Source organism: Gymnodraco acuticeps, unplaced genomic scaffold (genome assembly GCF_902827175.1).
Source record: "Gymnodraco acuticeps unplaced genomic scaffold, fGymAcu1.1, whole genome shotgun sequence".
Taxonomy (NCBI): Eukaryota; Metazoa; Chordata; class Actinopteri; order Perciformes; family Bathydraconidae; genus Gymnodraco; species Gymnodraco acuticeps.
In genome coordinates, this window is record NW_022989974.1 from 3,584,190 (window position 1) to 3,597,641 (window position 13,452).

The 13,452-nt window shown below is 44.6% G+C and overlaps 1 protein-coding gene across 1 annotated transcript in view; it reads left to right on the plus strand.

Annotated features, from left to right (window-relative positions):
• The window catches only part of LOC117543132 (serine/threonine-protein kinase WNK2), a 40,896-nt gene that overhangs the window by 16,520 nt on the left and 10,924 nt on the right, over positions 1-13,452 (plus strand). Inside the window, 17 exon segments of the mRNA XM_034211225.1 lie at positions 37-194; positions 1,771-1,859; positions 2,257-2,476; positions 4,386-4,662; positions 4,749-4,864; positions 5,210-6,061; positions 6,698-7,801; positions 7,930-7,968; positions 8,478-8,642; positions 8,818-9,243; positions 9,545-9,865; positions 10,068-10,111; positions 11,221-11,380; positions 11,487-11,603; positions 12,104-12,268; positions 12,500-12,551; positions 12,964-13,062. Of these exon segments, the coding sequence (XP_034067116.1) occupies positions 37-194; positions 1,771-1,859; positions 2,257-2,476; positions 4,386-4,662; positions 4,749-4,864; positions 5,210-6,061; positions 6,698-7,801; positions 7,930-7,968; positions 8,478-8,642; positions 8,818-9,243; positions 9,545-9,865; positions 10,068-10,111; positions 11,221-11,380; positions 11,487-11,603; positions 12,104-12,268; positions 12,500-12,551; positions 12,964-13,062 (4,404 nt within the window).

The window sequence follows — 13,452 nt, forward strand, 5'->3', positions numbered from 1 at the left end:
AAAGTACACGACATATGCATGATCCTCTCTCTTCAGGCACCCCAGAGTTCATGGCTCCGGAGATGTACGAGGAACACTACGATGAGGCTGTGGATGTGTACGCCTTCGGCATGTGTATGCTAGAGATGGCCACTTCAGAGTATCCCTACTCCGAGTGTCAGAATGCTGCTCAGATATACCGCAAAGTCACTAGTGTGAGTCCAGATACTGTACAGTGTCAGAAATAATGATTTGGGGAAATATTTGACTCTTATACTTCACATAGGTTAAGAAGCCCTAAATGATAATGATGAAGACGATGGAACCATGATAACCTTGTAAAGACCTGTGACACTATAAGGATCATTTATTGCTATTTTGTGTGCACACAACAGGGCCTACATCCATTACAACTTTTAACCAATACATGTATTTATTTTAATATAAAGATAATTATTTTTTATATATATATATATATATATATATATATAACAAAATGGTCACACATATTCTCATTTTCATAGCATACATTCAGTTTAACTCTATAATTGTGTTTCTAAAAATCAACGTATCCAGAGGTGTTCTAAAAGAGACCCTGCTCAGTAGCTTGCATTTTGTAATAAGTCAGGGTTGTCATGCTTCCAGAGTCACTGAGAAATGACGTTAGAGATGGGTTTAGCTGCAGCAGCACACAAACTGTTTTTAAATGCAGAAATGGAGCAATTTGTCACAGAGTACATGATCTGCTCTGCCCTGTGTCTTGGGTGAATAACTAATGAACCATATGGAGTCACAGAGGGAGTCCAAATCTCCTTTTAGATAAAGCCTGAAGGCTGTATTCTATTCCGTTTGAAGTTTCAAGTATGCTAGCAAAATATACTGCAACCGTTTTTAGATAAGGGGGTGTCTAAAGTCATGATAATATTGCTGATTTGATGTAGGGTATTGATTTTCCACGCTTGAGACTTGGCAGTGTGGGAATCGGAGAGATGAATCTTTCACCTGCTGTTAAAGCACAGGCCTGGATGCCTGTGGAAAAGGATGGGCAGCATCAGTGCAGCTGTCTTCATACAGTTCTCTGGATTGTAACTGTATGCATAGAGTGGCCTGCAGGGACCACTGCAGGATATTAATAGCAGATTGATCAAAGAGAAGCCCCGATAGCTTTATACCACTCTCTGAGCATGTGCATCATTAGAAGGAACTTCAATCTAGAGAATGCATATTTTTCATTACTTAAATGCAGAAAGTGTTGTCAGAATGCCGATCTAATAACATGTAGGATTACCAGAAATTCCACCGTTTTTAAAAGTAGTTCAAAAATATTACAACTACAAATATTTGGAGTATGGAACTCAGGAAGAGCATGGAAATGTCTATAGAAAGTTCTCAAACCACTTCTGCTGTCACGATCCATCCACACTCGGGATGTTTTGAAAAGTTAAAATGCCATAGCAACATTAAGGCAGATTTGTTCTCATTGTAGTTCACAAACAATAAACTCACCAAGGTCATTTCTGCTGTCATTTGATGCACATATTGATCTCAGATAAAGAGAAGTGGTTTTCAAGATTTATTTTAATCCGTTTTTTCCAAATCAGTGCAATTGACTTGGATTCAGGCCGACCTCGACTGCCGTGCTCTGTCACTGGTGTGAGTGATGAAGATAAGATTTAGGGTGGAGCGTCGCATAAACATCTCCCTTTTTCCTTTATTGTTATTTTTATGATATTACCACAACATCCTTCCATTGCGTGCCCTCAGCATCTGTTGATATTTCCCTCTCTTCAGGGAGTGAAGCCAGCCAGCTACAACAAGGTCATGGACCCTGAAATCAAGGAGATTATTGGGGAGTGTATCTGCCAAAAGAAAGAGGAGCGGTGAGTGCCCATCATTGTCCAGCCTCCAGCCACTCGGGCCAACAAGGCCTCATCTTTCATGCCTTATCTCGCCTCCCCCGCTCCGCTGCCGTGGCTTCCTGCATATCATGTATTTCTTTTTGCTATGTATACAAATGTCATGTTCTTATATGTTGTATGTGACGGGACTACGGATGGAAATGAGCTCAAAGCTCAAATCCGGCTCATTTACACTTTTGTTTTAAAGTGTTCATCAATGTGCACTGTCCCGGGTTCAAATAAACGATTCAATTAAATGAAAATGAAATCATGCAGCCCACCGTTATGATGCTATCTGCAAACACTGTACATTACAGAAAAGTGGCAGCAGTGTGTTCTGTACACATTATTGCCTGAGTTTTGGTGTTTCTTCTCTCAGGTACACCATCAAGGAGCTGTTGAACCATGCCTTCTTTGCTGAGGACACAGGCGTTAGGGTGGAGCTAGCTGAGGATGATGATGGGAAAAAGGACTCGATAGCCCTTAAACTTTGGGTGGAGGACCACAAGAAGCTAAAAGGAAAATACAAGGAGACTGGTGCCATCGAGTTCATGTTTGACCTGGAAAAGGACGTCCCTGAGGTCGTGGCACAAGAGATGGTGAGTGATTTATGTCAGAAAAAGGGTTAGGGTTAGGGACATCAAATATTTGGAGATGAATCGGGATTAGGAATCCTGTGATTCATTTACTTGTTGTTCAACATTGTGATGCCTACCCTTAAAAATGTTTGTTTGACCCCTTCGAAGTCCTTCTAAACCCACTTTCAATGAAAGCATAACGTGTCTGAGTTTGTTTTCAGACATAAAATAATCCTTATCTAGAGAACTCCTATTTTGCGTCCAGGAAACACTCCTACCTTAGCTTTAACCCGTGTTTGTCATGCTTTGTTTGTCTTTCGGGTTAAGTGTGTTCTAGCTGCTGACATTACTCCTATCTCATCAATGGGGAATGCTGTCAAATGCAGATGGTGATAACTTGCTGTGCTCCTTCAGGAAAACAGTGATTGGGGTTTTGTTTTCTCTCTTTTTGGTTTACATTGCTTTGATTGAACGCCATCAGATCAAGCACCCACAGGCCCAATAAAAACCTGGCCCAGAAAAAGGCTCAGTGTGGGAGCCATGATTAAACCAAGCTTAAACCTTTTTATATCACTCATCTAACATTCTGCAGCACCATGAAATTATTTATTGGGGATGGGATTAGGAGAGTTTAAAGAGTTGAGTTAACACAGCTGAAGTTCAGATGGAAAATATAAACATATTCACTGCCAGGCTTTGTTCTTTAACAGTCTTAAAAAATAGAAGGAAATAAAAGGAAATGGTTACACATGATCAGAAACAGTAGGGAAACCAAGACCTTTAAAGACTTTTAAAAGGAGGATCATTTTGTTCAATCAATCAATGTTTATTTATACAGCCCAATATCACAAATGTTACATTTGTCTCAGTGGACTTCACAGTGTGTACAGAATATCAGTATGACAATACGACACCCTCTGTCCTTAGACCCTCACATCGTACAAGGAAAAACTTCCGGAGAAAACCCACAGTTTAAAGGGAAAAATGGGAGAAACCTCAGGGAGAGCAACAGAGGAGGGAGAAAGGTTCAGAATGTCCTTTCAGGGGAACTATTGAAAATGACCTCAAACAAACTTGCTTTGAAACAGATGTGTGTTAGGACCGAGGCTTGGGGACTGAGCAGCATCTGCAATGTATTACCAGATGTTCCAAGTAGACTTCATGAAATCTTAAGTGAATGCCTGTGAGGTGTGTCATCTGCATTATAATCACGCTCTAAAATAATTTACAAAAAAAATGTAGTATCTCTTTCTTTCTCTTCCTCCCTATCCCCTATTTATTTGTTTCTCTCTCTCTCCCTTTATCTTTATGTGCTGGTTTGGCCTTGTCCAGGCTGTCAAGCTTGGATTCAAATGTAAGGCCTCTATGTAACATGTTGCCTTGGGCACGCGAGCAGACACGTGGGCCAACAGCACAATGAGATTGTAGGGGCAGCTTGCTCCAATGTCAGGTCACTCCTCATCCACTCTAATGAATCACTCTGTAGCGACAGGATAGATGTGTTTCGTCTCTATTGATGGGCGTAGTTCTCCCTTTTTTGTGTTACTAGTGCATGTGATGTAACAAGTGTGTGTTTTCCATTACATGCAACTTTAAGTTGCTGCAAGTAAGATGAATGTGTTTTTTTAAATAGCATTGGATTTATTTTGCAGAGCATATTAGCTTTTTTCTTTGAAATATTAAGACGAAACGTTTTTTTAAGCATGTATTCTGTTCAATGCATTCTGCCTTTGTCATATGCAGATGTAATAATCCTGACAAAGGGAATACTTCCTCACTACTCTGATCCCCTTGAAATACTTCCTTTCTTGTTCCCTCTCTCTCTCTCTCTCTCTCTCTCTCTCTTTTACACAATGGGCCCTCTCTTCTCTCACATGCTCCGTGCTAAAAATATCCTGGAAGTCATGCTCTTTCCTTTTTTCTTTGTCAGGTGGAGTCTGGCTTCTTCCATGAGAGTGATGCTAAGACTGTGGGAAAGTCGATCAGGGACCGTGTGGCACTGATCAAATGGAGAAGAGAGAGAACCGTGTCTGCTGCGGCGGCGGCGGACCTAGTTGACGCGGGTCAGCGGGTCCAGATGACTCCGTCTCAGGGCATCTCCGCTGGGGTAGCACATGTAGGGCAGCCTTTGCTGGAGCCAGAAGAGCCAGAGGCAGACCAGCACAACAGGCTGCGTAACCTACCAGCCAGTGCAACCTCAGTGACATGTAAGAGAGTGTGTTCTCCTCCAATCAGAAATACATGAGCCTAACCTTGACTTCTTTACGAGAGCATGATTTGTCTGTCCCTGCAGCAGACAGCACACTGGATAGTGGCATGGGCTCCACTGTCTACTCAGACTCCCACAGCAGCCAGCAGAGTGTCCTCTACCAGTCCCTGCTGGAGCCTATTACTATGGCAACGCAGCAGGTCTGTATCAAAAGCATACACACGCAGGTGGACCTTGTACATTTTGATGTATTATTATACACACATTCCTTAAAAGTGGCCATCGCTCATGTGCGCCTGAGCACAGGCCCAATTAAAAAAGGAAGTTCCTCTGCACAGCCAACATGCATACACTGTTCTGGACATTTACAGATCAATCTTCAATAACACACACTAACAAAATGACCTATGTCTTTCCCATACATTCATGTGTAGTTGCCCTCACGTTTGTTTGACCTCATCACATCATGTAGTTTGTTTTTTAGGGGGTTTCATCCGTCTATTTTGAGTAACATGTGTTTTGCTTTTGGGTTGCTCTTTGACCAGTGCCAGAGCGGCAGCCCTCCTCTAACAGATCATCCACACTCCTGTGAAAAGGGGGAAGTATGGGGGGCCACACTGAGCCCTGATCTCAGGACTCGTTTGGGAGCTACAACCCGGAGAGGAAGTGCTCCTGTTCTTGACAGTCAAAGGGCAAACCAGATTGCCCAACTGCATGCCCTCATTCAGTCGCAGAGATCTGTAAGCCCCACCCCCACAGTACCAGAGGTCCGGTTGGAGCTCAGCCCCCCTGATCTTCACTCAGAGGCTAAGGATGGGTTCCCCTCCCTGAGTGCTCTGCCCGTACTATCTGTCCCTTCACACAATGAGTGCCGTCGCTTTAGTGACACCAGCATCTTACCTCTACCAGTGTCCACCAGTGAGAACTCAACACAGCCTGTGCGGGGGGGACGCAGACACTCAGACCTCAGTAGTCTTCTGAGTCTGACCTCTCATCATAATCACCAGCTGGCAATGCAAAGAGGCCAGGTGTGCCAGGCCTGCCTCTCTTTGCTTCTCCTAAGGTCAAGAGAAGGGAGCTACCACCGCCCTTCTGTTGCCATGCCACACCACCACTGTCCATGTGACTTTAGACAAACCCTTAGTCCTGGGCGGCTGAAAGGTTTTGGTGATTCTTCTGATTTCTCACTACTGCAGCAGTCACTGTTCAACATAATAAGCCGCAAAGCAGCCCCGTGTCACACCACACACACCCAAGCCACCATGCTGCACCCCTCAGCTGCCCACAGGATGGCCCGCAGTGACGGAGACTGCAGCCTGAAGCGCCATCTCCTTAGTGGCACTCTGGTTGGGGACAGAGAACCCCTCCAGGACACTGAGACCAGGGCTTTAGGAGTGGTAGGTCACATTAGCAGACAAGTCGCTTTGGTGTCCCATATTGGGCCAACCCCTGCTTAACTGATCAAAGCTTCTCCAATCCTGTATGAGGTACAGCCTTACTCTGCATGGAGCTGGTCTGATCTGCTGTCTGAGTCTTGCTGCCTGTAAAGGCCTAAAGAGCTGTCTGTCCTCTGGAAATCAAAGGCTTGCTTCTGTCAAAGGACAATAGCCCTATCTCTAATATACAACGTTTCCCTGCTGATTAACCCTAACCAATCCCTTCCAGAACTGACCCATATTTAAAAAATGTTCCTTCCTGCTATACTGGTACAATGCTGCAGCTGTCTTGCTCCTCAGCTTGCTTTGGGTAGATGGGCTCTGATCGAAGGAGAAAGGCAGGCCGTCTGACCTCACTCCCCTCGGTCCTTCTTACATTTTCTCTCTTGTGTCCTTATTATAGCGCACACCTGTCACCGCCTGCTCATTGTTGAAACAGATGCTTCATTCACTTATTTGTGCCCTTCATCCTCTCATTCTACTTGCTTCCTGTAATGTGTTTGGCAACTTATAAGCTTTTGTGGGATTTTTACCTTTTCCCGTAGAATAAACCCCAAAGAGGGTCTAATTAGAATTTCTCTCCTTGTTTGTCCTCAGGCCAGTTCAGCAGGTCACCAGAATCAACCATCTGTACAGGGCGTGCCATCATCCAGCACAGCAGTGCACGCACCGCAGCAGTACCTCCAGCCTGGACACAGTTACCCTGCTCCTCCATATGTTGGCCAACACACTGCTGCAGCCCCGGCTCAAGCTAGTCAATGTTCAGTCAACCTGCAGCATACAGCCAGTGCTGCTAACTACACACCTCAAAGTGTGCAACAGACTCAAGTGGCAGCAAACATTTCAGCATCAGCTGTGCCACAACATGTCGCACAAAGCTATCAAGCACCAGGACACCAACAGCAGCAGCAGCAGCAGCAGGCGACAGCGGCTTCGACTTTCCCTTTGAAAGTCCAACAGACTTGTCAGAACTGTGTAGCCCAACCTCAACAACAGGCTCTCTCTGCGTCAGGATATCCTAATCCAGTTCAGCAACAGACCGCTGCTGCAGCGCCAACCCTGCCAGCCCAGCAGCCAGCACAAAGCTACTCTCTTACATCTGTAGCCCCAAATATGGCAGCCACGGCCCAGAATCATCCTACACTAGCTCCCAGCGCACTGCAACACATAGTCAATCTGCCAAGTCAGCATCCTGGTCCAAGCTCCTCCACACCAGCACTTTACAGCCAACAGATACCCACTCAGCAAGAGCACCAACTGAACACTCAGTCCCATATTCAACTGACACAACATGCTGGGCAGGCCTATATTCAGCCTCAAGTGCAGCATTGCCAAGAAACTCAGCATACCTTACACCAACAAATGACACAGCAGCCGAACATGTCTCCTTGTCATCACCAAGTACACACCTCAACTCTACAGAAGCACAGTCAGGAAGCCATGCAGACAGCAGGTCAACAATGGAGCCACAATGTATCCCAGGTTCAGACCCCAGCTCATCTACTTCGTCAGACAGCATCGCCAGTTGTGCAGGTGGCAGCCGCGCAGCAGAGTTACCCTGCAGCCGGTCTACCTGATGCTGCGTGTCACAGCTACACACACCCTGCCCTCGGTGCGCTGCAGCAGGAGACTGCTGCAGGTCAGAGCCAGTACCACGCTGCACAGTCTCCAGCTGCTCCACTGACATACGGAGGACAACAGGTGATTGTAGTTAATAATCACTGTGCAGTATAATGTAGCAAGGATCAAGCATCATACTGGTGCCCCAGTTTTGAATGTTATTTTAGTTTTCCCTCCTCTGACCTCGCACTGTTTTCATTTTTCATCAGTTTCAACCCTATCTTTGCAACGCTGCTTTCCTGAACCAGGTAGAACGCCTTTGTTTTTGTTTGTGTCTGCCACAGTGGGATTCAGTATGAGAGGGACAGTACACATATTATTATGAACATTATTATCTATGGCATCGCTGTCATTACTTTAACAGACTTATATTGCGGGGCCTGGTCTTGATTTGGTGCAGCTGAATTGGAAGCAGCTGTGTTGGTGGACAGTGCTTGAATGAAAAAAAGAGAGCAGGTCAACGGGAGCTTCCTCAGACGGCAGCCAACAGGGAGACGATGGAAACAGTAATGAAAACAATAACAGTGGTTTTAGCCCCTGCCAGGCCTGCTCTGTGGTAAACAGGGCTCCAATATATGCAGCAGATTCAGAATGATTCCAGGCTTAGGGACAGGAGGGGACATGTAAGCTATTCTGATCTGGGTCAATAGGAGGAAATGCAGTTTTCCAAACAGAAAGATGAAACCGGAATCTCTTCCATTATTGACCCCCCCCCCCCCCTTTATTTTTCTCCCTCCTGCTTTCCCCTCTTCTTTAGAACATCTCTGCTGGTCATAGCATCTCACAGCTTGGACAAGACGGGCAGAATCTCAGCCAATCAGCTTCAAGTGTGCCAGCCCAGGCTCTGCCTCATCAACAGTCAATAGCTCAGGCTACTGTCCACCAGCAACTCCAACCGTTGCAGATTTCTAACTTTTTGCCAGCCTACACATCCATCCCAGGTATTGTTACGTTCTTCTCCCTTGGATTATACGGACAAATAACAACATACAGTAAACTTGGTCCAGGTTGTGATGCGTCACAGTCTTACATTTGATCTTTGCTCTCTCGATTTATTTGAGTTTCCTCTGTTTCCTTCCCTTTTTTATTTTCTTCAGTTTCCTTCACACTATCCCACAATCCAGGTGATGACAGCTGTGCCTCCCTGTGAATCCTCCCACCCTCACTCTTTCACTGCCCCTCACCCTTCAACCTCTTCCTCACTTAATTCCATCTTCCTTTCTCCTGGACAGACTGTGCCACCCTCTGTCTCCCCCCTCTCTCCTTTGCAAATTGAAAATGTGTTAGTTTCACCCATCCCCATGTCCCTCATACCGTCCCCCTCTCTCATGCTCTGTAAGGTGGGAGCCACATCCTCACAGCACCAGCCAGCCACTGTTCTGCTGCAGAGCGTTAGATCTGAAGCTCCTCATTCACAACCTGCATTTATGTCGGCACCAACCGCCCACCCCATACACACACACACTGCCCCCTGCCAGAACACACACCCTCCCACAAATGGCAGCGCTCAGCCTCTGATACAGGTAATAATGACTGCTGCAGTGGAGTGCAGATGTTTACCAAGAGGGTGTGAACTGGAACCTGTGATTGTGATAATCTGTCAGATCTTTGTTTTTAGGGTCACTGTGCTGTTGTTGTGTGGCTGAGGGAGAATGGACGTTTATATGTGAAAGTCAGATTAATACAAAAATGTATGGAAGTGAAAACCCTTAAGAATAATTTTGTATCAAGAAATGGCAAATCAGACTCATTTTTGAATATCTCTAAATGATTCTTCCATGAATATAAATAATACAAATCTGTTATTTTATTTGTCTTGTTAAGCAGGTTCCTCAGCAAGCCCAGATCAGCCATCCTGAGCATGTCCCCTCTGCCCAGCCCCCCCAGCCTGCAGGCTTCTCCTCACCTTTGCACAATGGTTCAGACCCAGGCACAGTCTCCACTGCCCCCCAGCTGGACAACAACAACCCCTGCCAGCTGGCCCCGCAGGCCCAGAGTCAGGTTCAGAGCCAGATCCCTGTGCTGCAGCCCTCTGACCCTCAGAGGGTGTCGTCTGGGTCTGCCAGTTCCTCCCTGACTCAGCAGAAACAACTCGGTTCTCTCACCGGAGCTGCAGGTCAGGGTCCAGCAGAGAGCAACATGGAGGTATGACTCATTTCCTCATTTGAAAATGGTTATATCTTATATCTTCCTCTCTCCGCCTTGCTTTGCAAATATACCAGTGCAGACGTACGAAGAATAATTATACTTCCTCTCAAGCCACCGTCATAATTGATATCTAAAATAAATTACCTGATATGCTACTCTTGTTTGAATCCTTCTCTTTGCTTGACTTTATTGTCTATAGGATCAAGCCACAGAGAAACACACTGGAGGACAAAGCTATGACAGGTACCAGCATCTTTCCCCCCGGCAGTCTTTGCAGATTACAGTCACTGATTCTAAGAATTAGAAGTAATGCTTTTTGGATGAAAAGAAACAGCTCTCACATGTTGCAGCATTCTGCATAATAAGCGGCTGTGGCTCAGTGGATAGTGTGCTGGACTTCGAATCAGGTGATAGCAAGTACGAGTCCCACTGCAGTCAGCATGTCGTTGTGTCCCTGAGACACTTCACCCCAAATGGCTCCTGTGGGGATTTCCCACAGTACTGAGTATGTAAGTCGCTTTGGATAAAAGCGTCTAACAAATGACATGTAATGAATGTTGCCATAAAGCATGCGGTCTTAACCAGTTGTCTGTCCTCTCTTACTTCAGACTTGAGAAATGATAGGCTTTTCTTGTTGACAATGTTGCAGTAGTCACACCAACACTTTAACCTTTCATTGGTTGGACACATTGCTCTTACATCTTTAACAAGAAGTGAAAAGCAAACACTTAAACTCTATAAAAAGGTAAGGTGGAGAGGCTGTTTGCCGTTAGCAAACATTGCGGGCGTTCCGCTATTCCTCAGAAATAATAGATTTACTACTAACTATCTAGCTATTAGTTTACAGACCACTTTGATCGCCCTTAATGCTTACTTTCTCTGATAAACACTCTGATAGCAGCTATCACTGTGACCAGCATTATTATAGTTTTAGAAATATAAATTGTTCCTTCATGTCAGATAGCTATTCTGTCCTCTTTAAGCTCATGTACAGTTTAGTGTCACCAATGGTGGATATATCAGAGTTTGCCAAATCCTGCAGGCCTTCCAGAGCAGAACTAAACCTTTTCACTATTTCTGTATCGGTGCTTGGGGGTAAAAAATCATTTGTAGCACGAGATTTCTGTCTATCGTGGCCGGAAGATTGTGTGACACACTTGGATAGTTTCTGTTCATTTATCACACACCATTTTGAGTATTTCTCCTTTTGTCAATCCACCATCTTTATCTTCATCTGAGCCGTATTGAGCATGTCAGAAACTATAGTCTCAAAACCAATGGCCCATGAAGAGTGTTTTCACGAATAAGCCATTACTAACACAGATTGTCTTGCCTTTCCTCGCCGAAACCAGTGTCAACTCTGATGCCACATCAGGGAAGGAGATGAGCGACGGTTACGAGGGGACATACGGAGGTAAAGGCGAAGGGAAAGTCCGCAAACACCATCGCAGGTCCACCCGCACTCGCTCTCGGCAAGAGAAGATTAACAGGCCAAAGCTCAGCATGCTCAATGTGGGTAACCAGAAGATATTCCTAACAAGAAAAACATTGTTTAAGATAATTGAAAAAAATGATGTGCAAGTGGACAATGTATTCATTGTGTCTGATCTTGTTAAAGGTGTGCAACACTGGCGATAAGATGGTCGAGTGTCAGTTGGAAACTCATAACCACAAAATGGTTACTTTCAAGTTTGACCTGGATGGAGATGCACCGGAAGAGATTGCCACGTACATGGTATGTAAGAGACGGAAACTGCCACCTAAACTGATGCAGCGGTTTCTGTAGTATGCTGCAAGTTTACTTACATATTTTGTAATGGCTTCGAACTCATGTTGATAGATACATTCATATTTATGTCATAACTACTTCACCAACTGTATATGTATATTATAGCTGTTCTGGGAAAATGCCTACTTGTTAAACTTAGCAGTAAGTTTAACTTTTATGATATGAAACCCTAAGAAACAGAAGTACTTAATAAACCTAACAAATGGTGCAAAAGTACTCCTTGGATTTTCTTGGGGCCTTTTATTGAGACCATATCTGGAATTTCAATCAATTTGTTTACTCTTTACAAGGTACAATGTTGACGAGGTTTCCCCCTCCTAAATCCATTTTTCCTCCTGAAGAATTCTTCGACATCTGCTGTCCCTGGCACAGTTTTATTTCAAGCATTGCTTTTTAAACTAAATTCTGTAATATTCTTTTGCCCTTTTCTCCATGGTGCCCCTCAGGTGGAGAATGATTTCATCCTGCCTTTAGAAAAAGAGATGTTCATTGAGCAGCTGAAGGACATTGTGGACAAGGCTGAGGACATGCTGAGTGAGGACACCGAGGGCGAGAGGAACTCTGACCACGGAGGCAGTCCCAAACAGAGTGAAGGCGCTGTGGGAGCAGAGGTGGGATAGGATCTGCTGGCAGTTAATAGTTGCGATGGCACAATCTGTCGCCGAGCCTGTGCCTTTGATACATCACCCTGACGGCACTCTCAGGATGACTTTGCATGCAACGCTGACAACAAGAGCTGCCAAAAATATCATTCCTGCTGATGTGACATTTTGATCTAACTGAATTAGCTTGTGAGGTTCAGCCCTCATCAGATCAGTGTAGTAATCCTTTCTTTTCTTTAGGGATTGAAGGCTTCTGCACCAAGCACACCACAGCTGGTGTACCAGCAAAATGGTAAGAACTTTAGCCACCTGGAACTTATTTATTCACTCCAATAAAATCCACTCACACTTTTCAAATCCAGCTTGGCTCTGTTTAAATGTCTTAGGGCCTCAAGTTTATCAATCTAAAATAAGGCATTTAGTGGTTTTAAAATGTTTCAAATCCATCTTTCAAAAGTCTTCCCAAAGATTGGAAGTAAGATTGTATCTCTGCCAATCTAAAAATGGTTGATAACATCTATTTAAACTGTCTTCCCTGTACATCCGATTTATTAAGAGGCCTGTGACGATTTATTGAATGTATTTTAAAGTATGTATTCTCTCTTTTTATCTAGCTTTCAAAGTATCAATAATCTCATTTCTGTTCTCATTGCTTTTATAACATTTGTAATTCTGAGTTTTTTCTTTCTCTGTGTCCTTGACAGTCCTCCACACCGGCAAGCGCTGGTTTATCATCTGCCCTGTGGCGGAGACGCCTATTATAGACAAAGAGAAGACTACATCCAACACCTCTACAGCCCAGGGTATGCTGCATGCTCCGAAATACAGACTATCATGAATACCCACTTGCAATACTCTAAGTTCTTTACAATGAGCAATATGAGCTGCTGCTTTCCCTACAAAGAATATACTCTTTCAGGTTTGAGTCTTACTCTCTGCTGTTGATAGTGAAGATGCTGTGCATGCTTTAAAGTCGGCTCCTTGGGGTCAGTTATATAAGAGTACTTCTGCAGTTGTTCTAGGCAGAAATGAAGGGCAGGATTTATACTCCAGCTGACAGAGCGTGATGGGGGAAGATAGGCAGTGATGTAACACTCTCGCACCCATAAGAGCAAGCCTCTCTTCTTCCCAGCCTTGGCTGTTTAACTCCAATATGTTCTACTCCAAATCAACACTGATCTTTTTCATTTCTC